The 16,521-nt window shown below is 45.9% G+C and overlaps 1 protein-coding gene across 1 annotated transcript in view; it reads left to right on the plus strand.

The window, feature by feature from the left end:
- LOC142560818 (protein aurora borealis-like) overlaps positions 1 to 6,058 on the plus strand; it is a 62,343-nt gene extending 56,285 nt beyond the window's left edge. Inside the window, exon 12 of the mRNA XM_075673187.1 lies at positions 2,635 to 6,058. Within this exon, the coding sequence (XP_075529302.1) occupies positions 2,635 to 2,783 (149 nt within the window). The 3' untranslated portion in view covers positions 2,784 to 6,058. The remainder of the gene's footprint in view (positions 1 to 2,634) is intronic.
- The last annotated feature ends 10,463 nt before the right edge of the window (positions 6,059 to 16,521 follow it).

The raw sequence follows: 16,521 nt of genomic DNA on the forward strand, positions 1-16,521 counted from the left end.
GATTGTGCCATCGGCATGATCGCACAAGATCGGCACATTCGATTGCTGGCTGCAAACCAGCCAAGCCAAGCTGTTGGCCAATATGCAGATTTGCATCCAGAATGTCCTTTTGAAACTTTTCGCTTGTGGAGTATTTGATATTTTTGCTACTAGAATGCATATTTTCAACCACATGCAAACAAATGTATGCTTCGCTGAACCGGTACCACATTGTATGGCACAGTATTGGTTTTGTCGTAACAGTAAAATACTCGTTGAAATAGAGCACGGTCAACCACATTTTAGAGGCACTTTGTTATATCCAATAATATTTTTTATATCCATGTTTGTTATATAGAAGTTAAACGGTTACTGAAAAAATTATTGCATTGATTTGGTGATCTAACAAGAATCAACATATTTAGTGTGATGCAGCTGATGGCCAACACTAATGAAGTCACCAGATAAGTGAGGTGTTGATTTGGGATCAGCTGCTTAGGTTCTGCAGCCACCACAGGGGGAGACGGTGGTGGGAGTTGAGGGCTGTCCTTCCTGATCTCTCCATCACAGGACGTAAACTTTCAGACAACCCAACACGTGCATTTGAAAGAGCTATAATAGTTGGCAAACGGCAGTGAATGTGCCGTGCAACTCGTTCGAACGAGACCATGTCTCCTTTTGCACGGGCACCGTTGTATAGACGGTGAAGTTCGACCACGATGTCTTTGGTATACCTGCAGCAGTGGCTCTGTGGCTATGGCCTTTTTTGCAGCTGAGCTCGAAGTCTTGAGCTCGGTCTCTTGCTGCAGTGGCTGTATTTTGATGTGTGTGCTTGCGAAGCCGTTGGTGCACTTAAATTTGGGTGCATGTTAATGAGCTCCTAAATTGGGGCTCGTAGTGGATCTCGAGACCCTTTCATCATCATCAACCTATGTTTATGGCCACAGGCAAAGCGAAGGCCTCTCCCAGTGACCTCCGGTTACTCCTGACTTGCGCTGATTCTAACTTGCACCTGCAAATTTGCATATACATACCGTCACCTAATTTTCTGCTGTCTTTTAAAAACCTTTTAAAAACCCTTGAATGGGGAAACTGCCATTTGCAAGGCCTTGAAAGCCCCGAAGTTTTTCAGAATGCTTGAATTTTGTTTTCAGCTAAGTTTAGGTATGCTTATTTGTATATTTGATCATGAGGTTTATGCTAGCCAATAGTCAAGTCAATCCAATTCGATTATACCATCTTTGTAGATTAAAGGCATCTTGTTTGTGGTGGTCGGTGACACAGTAAAACCTCGTTAATTTGAGCCTCGTTAATTCGGAAAATTAGATCGTTCGTACTCGTGCCCTGGCCCTGGCAGGCTTATGTACTATTTAATGCAATGAAACACGTTAATTTGGATGTATTTGGCCACACATCGGTTAATTCGGACAACTCTCAGAGCTTGGCAAGCGTGGAGTGCCGCAAATGTGCGACGCAAAAGTGCAGAAACGGCATCCACCAAAACAAAGCAGCTGAGCTCGCGTCGCCATCGTCATCACTGGAAATCATACGTGAATGACAGCAATGCCTGAATGCTTCGTGCCCCTATTTGTGTCTTTTAAGCCTTTATCCTTGCGTTTACCACCGCGCATAGCACCGCGTTGGTCGCGTGCCTTCATGACTGAGTAGTCGCCATCCACGATTGTGTCGATAGCGGTCGCGGTTTTGTCCCCAGCTGTTGCCACTAGCAGTAGTCTTGTTCTGACTCGGTATGCGTGTCGGCCGCGTGCCTTCATAACTGTGTAGTCGCCATCTATGACCGTGTCGATAGTGACTGCTGTTTCGTCCGCAGTTGTAGCAAACGGTCGTTCCATTTTAACTCGGTGCGTGCGTCGGCCACTCGCCTTCAGAAGGTCGCCGACCATGATCACGTCGACAGCGGCTGTGATTTCATCTGCAGCGGTTGCGGCAAACAGTAGTTTCGTTTTTACTCAGTGCAGAGCTGTCGAGGATGACCAGCACCGTCTACGTCATGACGGGTGGTGACCTGGCGACACTGGTGACCAAATAATAGGGATGTGCACGCGGTAGTGAAAAACGTGTCTCAGGTGACGCGCGCCGTGGCCACACTGTGAAGGAAGTCGCGAGGCCTTCGCTGCTGCAAGTGCTAATCGGTCACGAGATGACGAGAAATGCAGCTACTGCACTGCTTTTGTGCAAAATAGAAACAGGATTGGCTGATTCATTCAGTAAAGAAAAGCATGTTGACGTAGTAAGCATTTGCTTATTGTTTTTTTGATGCCTTCGATAATTAGGTTAATTCGGACATTCTTTTTTCGGTCCCATGAAATCCGAATTAACGAGGTTTTACTGTAGTTCATGTGAAAAAAGCAGCTTCTATTGTTTTTTATATCGGTCCACTTGCTATTAAAAGATGTTTTGCTCGTCGTTTAAGATGTTGTGTTCAAGCTGTCAGGCCTCATGGGCAGTCAGAAATGCTTTCTCAGGGCTTCGAAAGACCTTGAAAACCCTGGAATTTCTTTCCACGAAGGTTGCCGTAAACTGCAAAATTAACCTCAAGCCCTCCATTATGTCTGTCATGGCCCCAGTGACACTTGGCATCTTAAATGTGAATGATTGAATCAATTGCCATTCTGTGGCGGCCATTTTATGCAGACGAGGATGACCGCAGTGACCACACCGATGAGAGCGTAGCAACCAGCGGAGGTGCGGGAGACATGTCAGTGCTGACGGCTGGTGACCGGTCGGACTTCATGCAGCTCAGCCCTTCTTCCAACGGATCAAGGCAGCGCGAACCTCTATGACGACGGCCACATTTTAGTCTCGCAAAAAGTGACTTCTGTTTTCACACTGCCATTAGGGGTAGTCGTGTTTGTACCTCCCGGCCGTCTGTGGTCAAGTCTGTTGGCGTGACTGCATGCAGTGATGTCCTTCCCACAGTGTGATGTAGCGGACACGTGGCAGAAAGGGAACTCTGGTACGAAGATGTTTGCAACTTACTTCAAACTTGGATGAGCAAACGTGTATGCTCCAGTGCTGCTTCGGTGCTTGGCACGCCTTGAAAATTGCTGAAGTGTGATGCCGAGGCGTGATGCTCATCTGTTCCTTGTCTTTGGAGCGCAGTGCTTTCTGCTGGTGCAGTGCCTGTGGTTGAATGTGTTTGACAGTGCGTGAAATACTATCGAGAGTGTGCTTCTCTGCCTTGCTTTGCTTGGCCCAGCCATGATGGGCTTCGCACCAAAAAAAAAAAGAAAGATGCAATCACGAGGGTTTATGCCACTGTTCTTGCAACTTTTCAGTCCCCCCTCCTTTCTTAGATAAGCACACAGCCTTTATAGTCATCAGCAATGCAATTGTGATAACTGCCGTTCTAGTTAGGGCAGTCCTTGCATGCAGAGAAGCCTACTTGCGGAATATCGCACGATCTCTTATACTGTGGTTTCGAATTGCCAGCAGCTTGAGTTGAAATACATATGTGGCTATACAGGTATACCCGGGCATTATGTAAACAAAAACATTTGTAGCTGAAAGCACTGGATATGCTTTTACTGGTCCAAAGAATATCATATCTGCCAGATACTTGCATTCGAGTCTGTTTATGCCAGCAGCACTTGCTTCCGCATTACTTCTGCAGTGGAATACAGTGGCATGCGAGGCATTTCTCTCTCGAAAGTGTCATTGACACTGGCTGAAAAGTTGATATAAGGTGGGCTGTGCTCACAAGAGTGGAAGGTTGTTAGGCTTGTTGACTTTTTTTGATAATTAAGCGTGCAAAAGGCACGAGAGACAGCAGGCATCTGTATTTTTTGTCATCTCTTGTGTTTTCTTTTGTACTGTACACCCTTGTCACATTAGCAAGTTGAGCTTCCTTTTGAGTTGCAGGTTTTCATGTCTAAAGCTTTGTGACACTATAAGAACACTTTGTAACTGTGTCAGGCTTGTGAAGTTAGAAGTATCGCACAACCATAGTTGGGCAGGCGAGCTTGCATACAGCAGAGAAATTGTTTATAGCTTTTTTTTTTTTACTTTTATGCGAAGGCATTGTTTTATATTTTCAAATTTTAGGCATTCTGGCATCATATCATTGCATACAACTTTGTCTATTTTTCGAAGCTTTTAGTTCTGTTTTACTCTGTTGAAGGATTGTGGGAAAATGGAACCTATTCTTTACTGCCCCCTGTGTTCTGCGAGTTGGTGTGCTGTAGTTTTAACATCTGACTTCTCATAGGGGTGTTCAAATAACAAGTTTCATATTGAGCACGAAGATTAAGAGGAAAACTTGCTTCAGTTATGTTGAATGCTGGTTGTATCGTTATAGCTAAAAATATATATATACTTTGCATAAGTTGAGGCAACTAATCTAGATTACATCGTATGAGAAATAAATATTTCACGCATTATCTTCAAAACTGCATCAGCATTGCCTATTGAAGCGTAGCTTCTTCAAGCGGTGTTTACAGGCATGGGCAAATATTTTTAGTTGAGCTGTATTTGTAGCAAATATCTTAAAGGGGTACTAAGGAGAAATATTTGGTCAAGCTGTAATAGTAAATTATGTTGCTGTAATCGCGCATCTACCACTCTTTAACCATGACAGGAGACTTGGAAGCAATAAAAAAATGCAAAAACACAGAAAAACACACACAATGCTTAACTGAAGCTCCTGTACCAGTTCTGCAGGATGTCATAGACTTTTAAATCATCTACTCGGGCCTTCTTAGCTCTAAATGATGCAGCAGTAATGTAGCCCCCAGCCATGGTGGCTACGTGGATATGGCGTTGCACTACTCAGCACGAGGTCGCGGGTTCTGCTTCAGACTGCGGGAGCCGGATTTCAGTAAGGATGGAATCTGGAAACACTCCTGTACAGCACCTGGAGTATGTTATAGAAGCCTAGGTTGTCAAAGTAAACATTGTAATGTTGAGCATATCATTTATGCTTTGCCGAGTTTGATACCTCATAGTTCTGATTTAAGCACGAGATACATAACGCAGCCTATAGTAGCATTCTTGGTTGGCTGGAGCAAGTGTTCAATAATGTATATTTCAGCAAGCCCAGTGGCTGAGTAATTACTATAATAATGAAGTTTTTACTCGAAATGTACAGTGCCTGGCAATTAAAATGTGGTACTTGGGCCACATGGTGGCGAGCGCTTTTTGCGCCACCGGTGGGCACTGATGGGGGCCGTATGCAGCCATAGTGAATTGCAAATGGTCTCGCTCTCATTTTGTACCACAATGCATCAGCTTGGTTTTCGCAGTTCCACCGGTGGCCCAACAAGAGCACTTACGAATCACATTTGCATCGTAGAGCACCGTACTTGCCATTGCAAAAAATACAGGTCAAGGGTGTATAAGAAGAAGGGTGCCTGTGCATGTACATAAACGCTATTTTTGGTAGTAAGCGCTGGTGCATGTCACTTCCATTCGTACGTCCTTGTTTCCTGCAACTGTCCTTGTTCTATTGCCAGCTTGATTCATATTTGAAATTTCGAACATTTGGACACTCCTACTCCTCGGTCGTAGATTCTTTTTTCTGGAGTCTGCCAAAGGAGCCATGAGCACTGCAGCAATAAGATTTTTGTGCCATTGAACATACCGGGTCATGTCAGACTTGCCGAGTTTAGTGATTGCAATGTTTCCTTCCACTTTCTTGAAACTCGATGTGTTTATTTGCATGCAAGTGTGAAAAGGTCTTAAAGTGCTGCTTTTACTTTGTTGAAACCTACTCTGTGGTTGTATTGAAGTGTGCAATGAATCTGAGTTGTCTAAGCCTGTCAGAATTGCTTTTTGTAGCCTAGAAATGCCTGTTACCTCATTTTAGGATATTTCTTTATTTTTATTGCTTGCATGTTATTATGCAACATTTATTCTTTTCTTCACTCATCCCATTGGCACTCCTGTGAAAGTGCCACCACATTTCTAGTGATGGCATTCTGTTTTAATCTACGAGTGCAGGGCTTTCTGGTTCTCGTGTGAACTTGGCTACTGTTTTTTACCATAGCAGTATACTTTACATTTTATCCTCATCTTCTCACGTGTTCTAAAATGCTCTCATGAACATGATTCTGAATGATTCTTTTGTCTGATTCCTCTCTAAGCAAATGCTGAACTGATCCAGACGACCCTCGGAGGTGGGTCTCAGTGACTATAGCGTTCTGCTGCTTAACACGCAGTCATGGTGGCTGTTGCTGCATCAGGATAGGGGTGGAATGCAAAAGACTTCCATACTGACACCTTGGTGCGGGCTAAGGAACCCTAGCCAGGTAGTCAAAATTAATGCTGAGCCTATGTTGTCTCATTGATGCTATGTACTCTTGTGTAAGTATGCATTGTGATTTAATCAAATTCATACGTAGCAACTCTCGTCGTAAAATGCACAATTTCTAGAGCTTGTTTACAGTTGTCTTGCTGACAACAATAATTTTATTTTTCATTCGCATCCTATTTAGGACAAAGCCGGTCTCCCTTGGGCTGCTGAGCGTGAGGTAGTGGGATCGAATCCCGGCCACAGCAGCCACATTTCGATGGGGGCGAAATGCGAAAACACCTGTGTACTTAGATTTAGGTGCACGTTAAAGAACCCCAGGTGGTCCAAATTTCCGGAGTTTTCTACCACGGGGTGCCTCATAACCAGAAAGTGGTTTTGGCACGTAAAATCCCATAATTTTAAAACCAATCTCAACAGAATGCGGGCTTAGTCGTACAGCAATTTTTTCAGAGCCTGGCTTTTTGGACTCGCTGGCAGCTAAAATGGCAGGTGAAATTTTGGCTGCCATTAAATGGGTGTTTTACAAATAACCACCAGGAACAGTTCTGTGATGCAGATCATATTTGCTGCAAATATAGAGCAGCACCCCTAATGAACAATGTCACTAACTTTTCTTTAGTAGACTGTGTTGCTTTCGAGTAAGAAAATCGTTAGTATTTCTGACAAAATTTTAACATTTCTTGGCTTTGGCAGTAGTATCTTAACATTTTGAGGTGGGCAGGTGTCCAAGTTTCCAAGGTGTCCAAATGATGGTCTAATTGTTGGCACGTTCGGTTTCTGGGGGACTTGGTCGCTTTGGGTGTTGAGAAAACTGCCAGAAATTTTAACATGTAAAGGAAAAGGAATACTTGCATAAAGTGCCTCAGTTATGTCAAGGCAGGAACATCATCTTTGTTTGGTTACACCTGTCAAATTTCACAGTGGGCAGAACTGGTGACATCCATGTCAATAATACAAGTGAATCCATTTCAATAATACATGTGAGGTGATTTCAGCTGTTATCTGTGAATCCTCTGAATGTTAAAATGTCGGGGATCGCGTGTGCGTTTGTGTAACTTGCATATCTAGCCTACTATGAAGGTTCTAATAGGTCTTTATTTATTACGTTGGAAGTGCCACTGTTTGCATTCTGGAATTTTTAAGGCTTTTTGTATGTGTTCAACGCAATGGCAAAAGGCTTCACTGAATTATTGCTCTTGCTGCAATTATTTAAGACCTTCAGATTAGCCATTTATAATAATTGGCTTCCATTTGTTGCCGACTTATTCATTTCTTATACCATCTTCAGGTAGGAAGGCAAAGAGTGAATGTCAGTTTGCAGGGTGGCTGATCGGGCAAGTTGGCGATTCATAATCGTAAGTCTACAGCGTTAAGTTTTAACGTGGACAGGACAATTGACACGGACAAGTGCTGGCTGCTAATTGAAGTTTTATCATTGCGCTGAATTTATACAGAGGAGTAAAAGAAGTAGCTGGAAAAAGCTGCAGTTTGCCCTAAAAAGCGAATCATTGATTGCAATAGCAAATTATTGCACAGCTAGCTAAACGAAATAGGGATAGCAGTTTTATAGCCCGTATTAACTTGAAAGCATAGGCATAGTACCTGAATTAACAAGCATAGTGTCATGCGCGCACAAGCAAACATGAACACATCTCACCCGATGGCAGAGGAAACTCGCTGTCAAAACGCTGCGGTGAGGAAATGTGGGAGCAGCAGCAGTGACGAATTGACTTTGCCACCTCTCGCAAGTAAGTCGCGAAAGTGTAGCACAGACTCTGTCCTGTCGCATGTGGCTGTACCCGTCGCAGATGGCGTTGCCAAAGCCACCTTCCAGGCACCATTGCCTCACGCGAGGACTGCTTAGTCAAAGCGGACTCGCTCTTTTTTCCAAGTCTTTAGTACGGTGGCTTTGCCTCATTACGTTAATAACTACGGCAGTGCATCCTCTACAGGAGAATAGGGAAATGTGGTTAACCCTTGACTATATTGGCGCCTATTACGCCTATACCCTTATTGTTACCTACTGTGCAAGTGATTCTCGCCTATTGTGGGCCCTGGCAAAGTCACCTTCCAGGCACCATTGCCTCCCACGAGGACTGCTTAGTCAGAGCGAACTCGCTCCATTTTCCAATAGTGCTCAGTGCGGCGGCTTTGCCTCATTACGTCAAAATCTGCGGCAGTGCTTCTACAGGAGAATAGTGAAATGTGGCTAATCCTTCATTACTTTAGGGCGAATTACTCTATGCCCTTATTGTTACCTACTGTGCAATTGATTCTCGCTTATTGTGGGCGCTGGCAAAGTCACCTTCCAGGCACCATTGGCTCATTCGAGGACCGCTTAGTCAAAGCGGACTCTCTCTTTTTTCCAAAAGTCTTTGGAAAATTTCGGGAAATTTAATCCAAACAACAGTTCGAGCGGGCCCGCAAAAGCCTAAGGGCCGTGAACTCCGCATAACGAACTGTGACTATTTCCGGCAGGCCAGAGCTCTCGCCTCTTTCTCCGGTACCCAACCTCCTTTCGAAGATTGGGTCGCATTTTTGCTGCAAGACGCGAGCGAAGCCACTAAATTGGTGCCTGAGGAAGCCAACCTGCAGGAGGCAGATAGAAAGTTACTGCATATGTGGGAAGCATTCGCCAATCTGCAACAAGCTCAAACGAGCTCAAACAAGCTCAAACGAACGCCCGGTAAACGCATTAGCACTCTCACTCTTCACATCGAAAACTATGCACAGCAACTTACTCGTCAAAATTTGCACAGCACATGCGACAGCATGGAGCGGCAACCAAACCTGTCCAAAACGTGGAATATCCTCCGTTGCCTCCTCGATCCGGCCAACAGCAAGAACACACAACAGCACAACTTGCAAAAAATCATTCACACCCATCCGGACACGGACGCACAATTTCTTCAAGAGCTGATAGACCGATACGTAGGACCTCAACCTACTACACCCGCTCCAGCATACACTGGCCCCGCTAGCGACCACCTGGACACGCCTATACAAGCAGCAGAGGTACGTGAAGCCATCCTCGCACTCCGCCCTAACTAGGCCTCGGGACCTGATGACATTACTAATAAAATGCTTCGCAACCTAGATGACGATTCTATACTAGCCCTCGCAGGTTATTTTAACGCGTACTGGGAAACTGGAAACCTCCCCTCACAATGGAAAGAAGCCAAAATTATGATTCCGAAACCAGGGAAGCGCCTCCTCGAAAACCTCCGCCCTATCTCCCTTACTTCATGTGTCGGAAAGGTCCTCGAACACGTCATCGTCACATGCTTACACAGACTTATCAACGACAACGACCTCTTCCTCAATACCATGGTTGGCTTCCGTCCGAAACTTTCTGCTCAAGATATGATTCAGCTCAAGCACGAAATAATCGATGGCGATAAAAGCTCCTGGCTGGACACCAGAGCCATCTTGGGGCTAGATCTAACGAAGGCCTTCGATAACGTCACGCATGAGGCCGTACTGGACCAACTGGGACAACTCCAGGTCGGACATCGAACATATAACTACATATAACAATTTCCTTAAAGGTCGCACAGCCACCATTATCATGGGAGGGTTGCAGCCGCCAATTATTCACTTCGGCAGCAAAGGCACGCCGTAAGGATCCGTTCTGTCCCCGTTTCTGTTCAACGCGGCCTTGCTCGGACTACCCCCTGCATTAGCTAGCATCCCCAACCTCAAGCACAGCCTCTACGCAGACGATATCACCCTGTGGGTCACCGGAGCAGCGACGGGGACCCAGGACACGCTGCAGCAAGCCATCAACGAGGTCGTTGCATACGTAGAACCGCGTGGCTTAGTGTGCTCCCCACAGAATCGGAGCTCCATCTGTACAAGCCTAATTGGGGAAATCGACGTCCAGACCCTCACCCGCCCGAGCTAGAACTCCCCGTGCACCAGCGACGCATACCTACTGTACCTAGCATCCGTATCCTTGGCTTACGCATACAACAAAATGGCAGAAATACGGAGATACTCAAGCAATTAGATACTCATTTACACCAAACCACCTCCTCATAGCACGCATCGCAAATCGACATCACGGCATGAAAGAAAACAACCTTATTCGCCTGGTAACCACCTACGCCCTAAGCAGGATCACCTGTGTCGCCCCGCACCTCAGCCTCAATGCAACTGACAACCTCAAACTGAATACCATGATCAAGAGGGCCGATAAACAAGCCCTACATCTTCCCATATCCACCTCTAACGAGAAACTGGACGCCATCGGCATTCACAACACCATAGACGAGCTTATTGAAGCGCCGCGCATTAGCCAATATGAACGACTCGCCAATTCCACCACGGGCAGGCACATTCTAGGCACCCTAGGCATAACCTACACCACCCAATTCGGACCAAAAGTACCCATCCCTCCAAACATTCGCGCTCAGCTAGTTATCCCGCCCATACTTCGCAATATGCACCCTGAACACAATCCGGAGCGAGGTGCAGAAAGAGCTAAACAACTACAAAAGCGCTACGACCAAGCCGCTGACGTAGCCTACGTGGACACAGCGGAATACCCCAACCAAAACACCATGGCGGTCGTCGCGGGCTCGCAGTACCGCCTCGCTGCGGCCGCATCAATACTCACAACGCAATCCGAAGAAGGAGAAGAAACGGCCATCGCTTTGGCCTACGCGGCTACCAATGCACACTGCATTATCAGCGACTCAAAAACGGCCATTCGCAACTACACAAGAGGACTGATAGCGCCCCACACGCAGAAGATACTCTCTGGCACTCCTTCCCCAAGGCAATGCCACGTCCAGATCATCTGGGCCCCTGGTCACTAGGGTCTGGCTGGAAACGAAGCCACCAAAGATGCCGCCCGAGCTCTCGCACACCGGGCGCATCATCCTTCTCCTGAGTCTTCCGATCCTGGCCAGCCCTTTGTTCTGCATCGCGGTCACTCGCGGGACCAAATGGTCACGTTCACAGAAATTCTTCACTACCGCAGAGACCGGGGACGCTACCCCCCAGCACACAATACACTGAATAAATATCAATCCACCGTTGGTAACTCCTTCAGACGCGAGCGAACTTTCCCGAACCCCGTGCTTTACAACCGCATTTACCCCGATGCATGCTCCCCACTCTGCAAAGCGTGCGAGGCCCGCGCTGACCTCGATCACATCATCTGGCAATGCCCCAAAGCCTCGCCCACCAACACCTACCGCACTAACACACGCATCATAACTACGGCCAAGCAGTGAGAAACTGCGGCTCAGCTTGGACCCAGAGGAGCAGCTCTGGGCCGTCCGGATGGCCGAAGACGCCACCAGAAATGAAGGACTGGCCGCCGTCTGAGGAAGGGGGGAACTGGGGGTTAGTCTCCCGACCCCCGCCACCCCTGTACCCCATCAAGCACATAATAAAGTTATATTTCTATCTCTCTCCAAAAGTCTTTAGTGCGGCGGCTTTGCCTCATTACGTCAATATCTACGGCAGTGCATCCTCTTCAGGAGAATCCTTGACTATATTAGCTCCAATTACGCCTATACCCTTATTGTTACGTACTGTGCAATTGATGCTCGCCTATTGTGGGCCCTGGCAAAGTCACCTTCCAGGCACAGTTGCCTCGCGCGAGGACTGCTTAGTCAAAGCGAACTGGCTCCATTTTCCAATAGTGTTCAGTGCGGCGGCTTTGCCTCATTACGTCAATTTCTACGGCAGTGCATCCTCTACAGGAGAATAATAAAATGCGGTTAATTCTTGACCATATTGGCGCCAATCACGCCTATACCCTTATTGTTACCTACTGTGCAATTGATTCTAGCCCATTGTGGGCGCTGGCAAAGTCGCCTTCCAGGCACCATTGCCTCGCGCGGGGACAGACTACTCAAAGCGAACTCGATCTTTTTTCCAAAAGTTTTTAGTACGGTGGCCTTGCCTCATTACGTCAATATCTACGGCAGTGCATCCTCTACAGGAGAATAGTAAAATGCGGTTAATTCTTGACCATATTGGCGCCAATCACGCCTATACCCTTATTGTTACCTACGGTGCAATTGATTCTCGCCTATTGTGGGCGCTGGCAAAGTCACCTTCCAGGCACCATTGCCTCGCGCGAGGACTGCTTAGTCAAAGCGAACTCGCTCCTCCAATAGTGTTCAGTACGGTGGCTTTGTCTCATTACGTCAGTATCTACGGCGGTGCATCCTTTACAGGAGAATAGTGCAATGTGCTTAATCCTTGGCTGTATTGGTGCCAATAACGCGTGTACCCTTAATGTTACCTACTCTGCGGCTCAAAGCACGAGGTCGCCGGATCGAATCCCGGTCACGGCGGCCGCATTTATTTTTGCGTGAAATGCGAAAACAGCCCCGCACTTCGATTTAGGTGCACGTTAAAGAACGCCAGGTGATCCAAATTTCCGGAGTCCCCCTCTACGGCCTGCCTCATAATGAGAAATAAGTGGGCTAGACAGAGAGGGACGCGCTCGTCGGAAGACTCCTTCTGGCTGCGTGTAGAAAATCGTGCACTTGCATTACGTTTGCAACGCCTCTTTGTCCTTGGTTTTCCATCGTGGTATTGCTCAAGATGCGCGAAGAAATTACGGTATCACGTAGCTATTCTTGCGCGCCTGGAGTTGCGGGTTTTTAGAACTGCCACACTGGTACCACACAGGTTTGTCCGATCAGATTCGGTTGATTGCTTCATGGCGTTTAACGTATCAAAACAACGCTGAGGTTACGGTAGACTTCGTATTGGAGGGCTACAGATTAATTTTGTACACATTGGATTATTTCACGAGAAGCTAAACCTAAGTACATGAGCACTTTCGCATTCTCGTGATTTTAAAACCGTGTCACTCTAAGGTCGTGTTCTAACGGGAATCGCTGCGTTGGGAAGGGTCTTTATGCACTGCGTCATTGTCAGCGGCGACTGGCTCTTTAGAATTTCCGGTGCCCCCTGTGTGCGTAGACGTGTGGCTACTGCATGCTGGCATGGCTGCTGGCCCAACTGGCCAGCTCGTGGTCAAACCTGGTTGCTCCAAGAAAACTTCACAGTTATAAGTTTTGTACAAGTGTGTGGCCACAAGGAGCTTCGAACAACTTTGAGCAGACTAAATATACATGTACAGTTATCCTTCTCTACGCAACACCCTCTCTCTCACTCTCCCTTCGATCGCCCATTGTCAGCGGGAATAAAGGCTGGCGACGGTCTTTATATTGCCAACGCATTAACGGGTATAGCAACCTGATGAGGTTTGCCCGGTGGCATTGTGCTCAAAGTGCGTATCTCGTTTCGTTAAAGTACTTGTCTGTCTGCGCATAGCGCGAGGATTATTTTTGTTGCGAGCTTTGCGGCAGTTACGATGAAAATTTAATGACCGCAACCTGACAGGATGCACCAATAATGAAGTTTCCTACAACAAGCACTATAGAGAAATCTTGCGATAGCGTTTAAGGGCACTGCAAGCAGGACGATTCATACACATATGGGAATTTCGCGTAGCACTTGAAATTGTCTAAACTTTGTGCTTCTGGTTTCTAAAGGTTTGTGATTTCCACAAACCGATAATTTTGGACAAAATATTGCGTTAAAAGTGTAGCGATTCACAGTGATTATACATGCGCTGAGAAACTTATTGCCTTCGGGCTATGGCACATAAATGCGATTTCACTAAAGATTTAACTAGATAAATCACAATAAGTAACGTGAGAAGAACTTCTTAAGTCATAAGCAGAGACGTTAGACAAATCCGTGCCCATAAAGTTGACCTTGTTGCGAAAGTTGACCTTTTTTTCTACGATTTTAAGAGACAAATGTTCAGCTACCTACGGTAGCTGAACGATCGCAGCGAGTAATATTTTGAAGAACAACAAAATTGCTGATGTTTGTGAAAGGTTATGCGAAGCGGTTCTACTGAAAAAATATCAAAATTGGGCATGTAACATAGTCTAGCAAAAAGCGCACTGCGCAAGCTCTGCGAAACCCAGGAATAAAAAAAGACCCCCCGCCTCCTCCATCTCATTCCCCAATTTACCAGCAAGGCAGCAAAACATAGCACCGGACACAAAATCGTCCAGACTATGATTAGCTGAATTTCATTGCGCACGAGCGTGTTACTCTGCAGCTCTGTCCGCGTTTCTTGGCTCTGCTTGTAACATCTTAACCATGAATAATTATCACCTCACCCAACTTTCAGTGCTTTCATGCGTAATGGTTTGGAAGTTGTTGCGTTATGATATTTTTGAGTGTTATCAGTTTTCAAAGTAGCGAGTTCGTTTGAAGCCGGAAGGACAATGTTTTGGGCAAATCTATGCAGGATGCCCGTCGCTCCTTTTCTGTGTGAATCTAAACGCTTGCAACTCCTGCGGACACCGGCGCCATAGTTGCCTGCAGTGATTTCGAAGGAAAACTCTCTGGTCACCATGAGACGTCTGGCATCACCCTGTGCTGTTTATTGTTAGCTGCTAAGCAGGTCCCTCTTGTGGAGTAACGATTGGACACTACACAAGGACAGCATTTCAACAACAAGAGGACACCCAAATGCTATCGCAGCATGTGATATGTATCTAGGACCAGCTGAGACGTGCGCTTTATTTTTTCTTCAGGGTAACCTTGGTTGCGTGTATAACCGGCGCTACCCTTTCCGTTTTGCGAGTACCTTGTTAAGTCACCATTCTGATGCGAGTAGTCAGAGTCATTGAAGTGGCCTGTACAAATTCCGATGTCGTAGAGCGAATTGCAGTGATGGTATATTTGTACTCGAGGGTGAATCTGGTGTACAGAATAGAGAAGGTAGTTTAGTTACGTATTGTCGCACAGATCACGTAATTTGCCTAAGATATTCGTAAAATACGCGAAATTATCGATTTACTCACCCACATAACGCGATGAAGCGGTGGAATTGTATCCCATGAAACCACATTTAACAAGCACATTTCTGTGGGGATCCTCCGGTAAAGAAGGAGTACTGACATGAAAATTTCGCATCTCTCTTCTTTCGCTTTCTTAGGCAGCTGTCAACTCCATGCTCACTCTACAGAGTCGCGTTTTTTCGAAATAGCTAGAAATATTTGATTACAGCACCTTTAACACCGCGCGCTCGAAACCTTCACCAAACACAGAGTGGTTACGAATACGACAAAGGAGACTCATCACCTGGCCAAAAAACAGAGGTGGCGACCACGTGCTGTCAAAAACAACTTAATTAAGCGTCCGCGGGCGAACACGCCATGGAAGTTGAAGGCCATGCAACGACCGCGTCACCTGAAGCTGCGAAATGGGCCCCTGTAATTGTTCGTTTCTCTTGGAGATGCCGTGAAACACACTCATCACTCGTGTCCCGTCGGTTCGCGAATGGGCTCGACTTTTGCCGGCATTGCCACAGTGCGTGCGAACGCGTCAGTGGTGTCTGGTGCCACAAGACGGCCACGAAAGGTTTCCATGACGTGATGAGTCTCCTCTTTCGAGCCCGAAACCACGCTACCCTTGGCAAGCGTTTCAAACGGCTGGCAATGAAACTTAGCATGTATAATTATTTGTAGCGCTCTCGGAGAATGGAAGCTAAGTAGCGTAATTACAGGGTTGACGGCCATCCCATCAAGCAATAAGGACGATAAATGTGTTAATGTATATGCTTCAAGTTGACAGAGTCATTTAGAGTTGCATAAATTTATTTTTCATTTCATTTATTTCATTTATTGATACTGTCAGCCCAACTTTGGGCTGTTACAGGAGTGGTAGGTGACAATACAAGCAACAATATATTTACAGGATAAAGAAAAAAAATAAGAGTACATTTTGGGGAATGCACTGATAGTAATATCGTGGCAAATACAGCATGTAATACAATGCCAAGGTGATTACAGTATTAACATTTGGCCGAGTTATGGTATGTGTGCACATGTGCTTTTGACATATTCAAGAAAGTGGCGTATAGATGACGTCCTTACGATTGAGTCTGATAATAGATTCCATTCTCTTATTGCTCACGGAAAGAAGCTATATTTAAAACAATCATTGCGAGTAGTAGAAAAAGAGATATACATGCCGTGGCGATTACGAAAATAGCTACTAGGAGAGAACTGAAGATAGTCATCTTTATAAGTTTTAACATGGTCATGAATAATAAGAAAAAAGAAATTTCAAACGGTCATACTCAGTTCTAGACTCTAGAGAGGGAAGTTCAGCAAGTTCACATAACTGAGTAGGAGAGTGAGAACGACGATATTTGTTAAAAATAAATCGTGCAGCAAGCCGCTGAATTTTATCTAGCTTAGAGTAATTAGATG

Source organism: Dermacentor variabilis, chromosome 10 (genome assembly GCF_050947875.1).
Source record: "Dermacentor variabilis isolate Ectoservices chromosome 10, ASM5094787v1, whole genome shotgun sequence".
NCBI lineage: Eukaryota > Metazoa > Arthropoda > Arachnida > Ixodida > Ixodidae > Dermacentor > Dermacentor variabilis.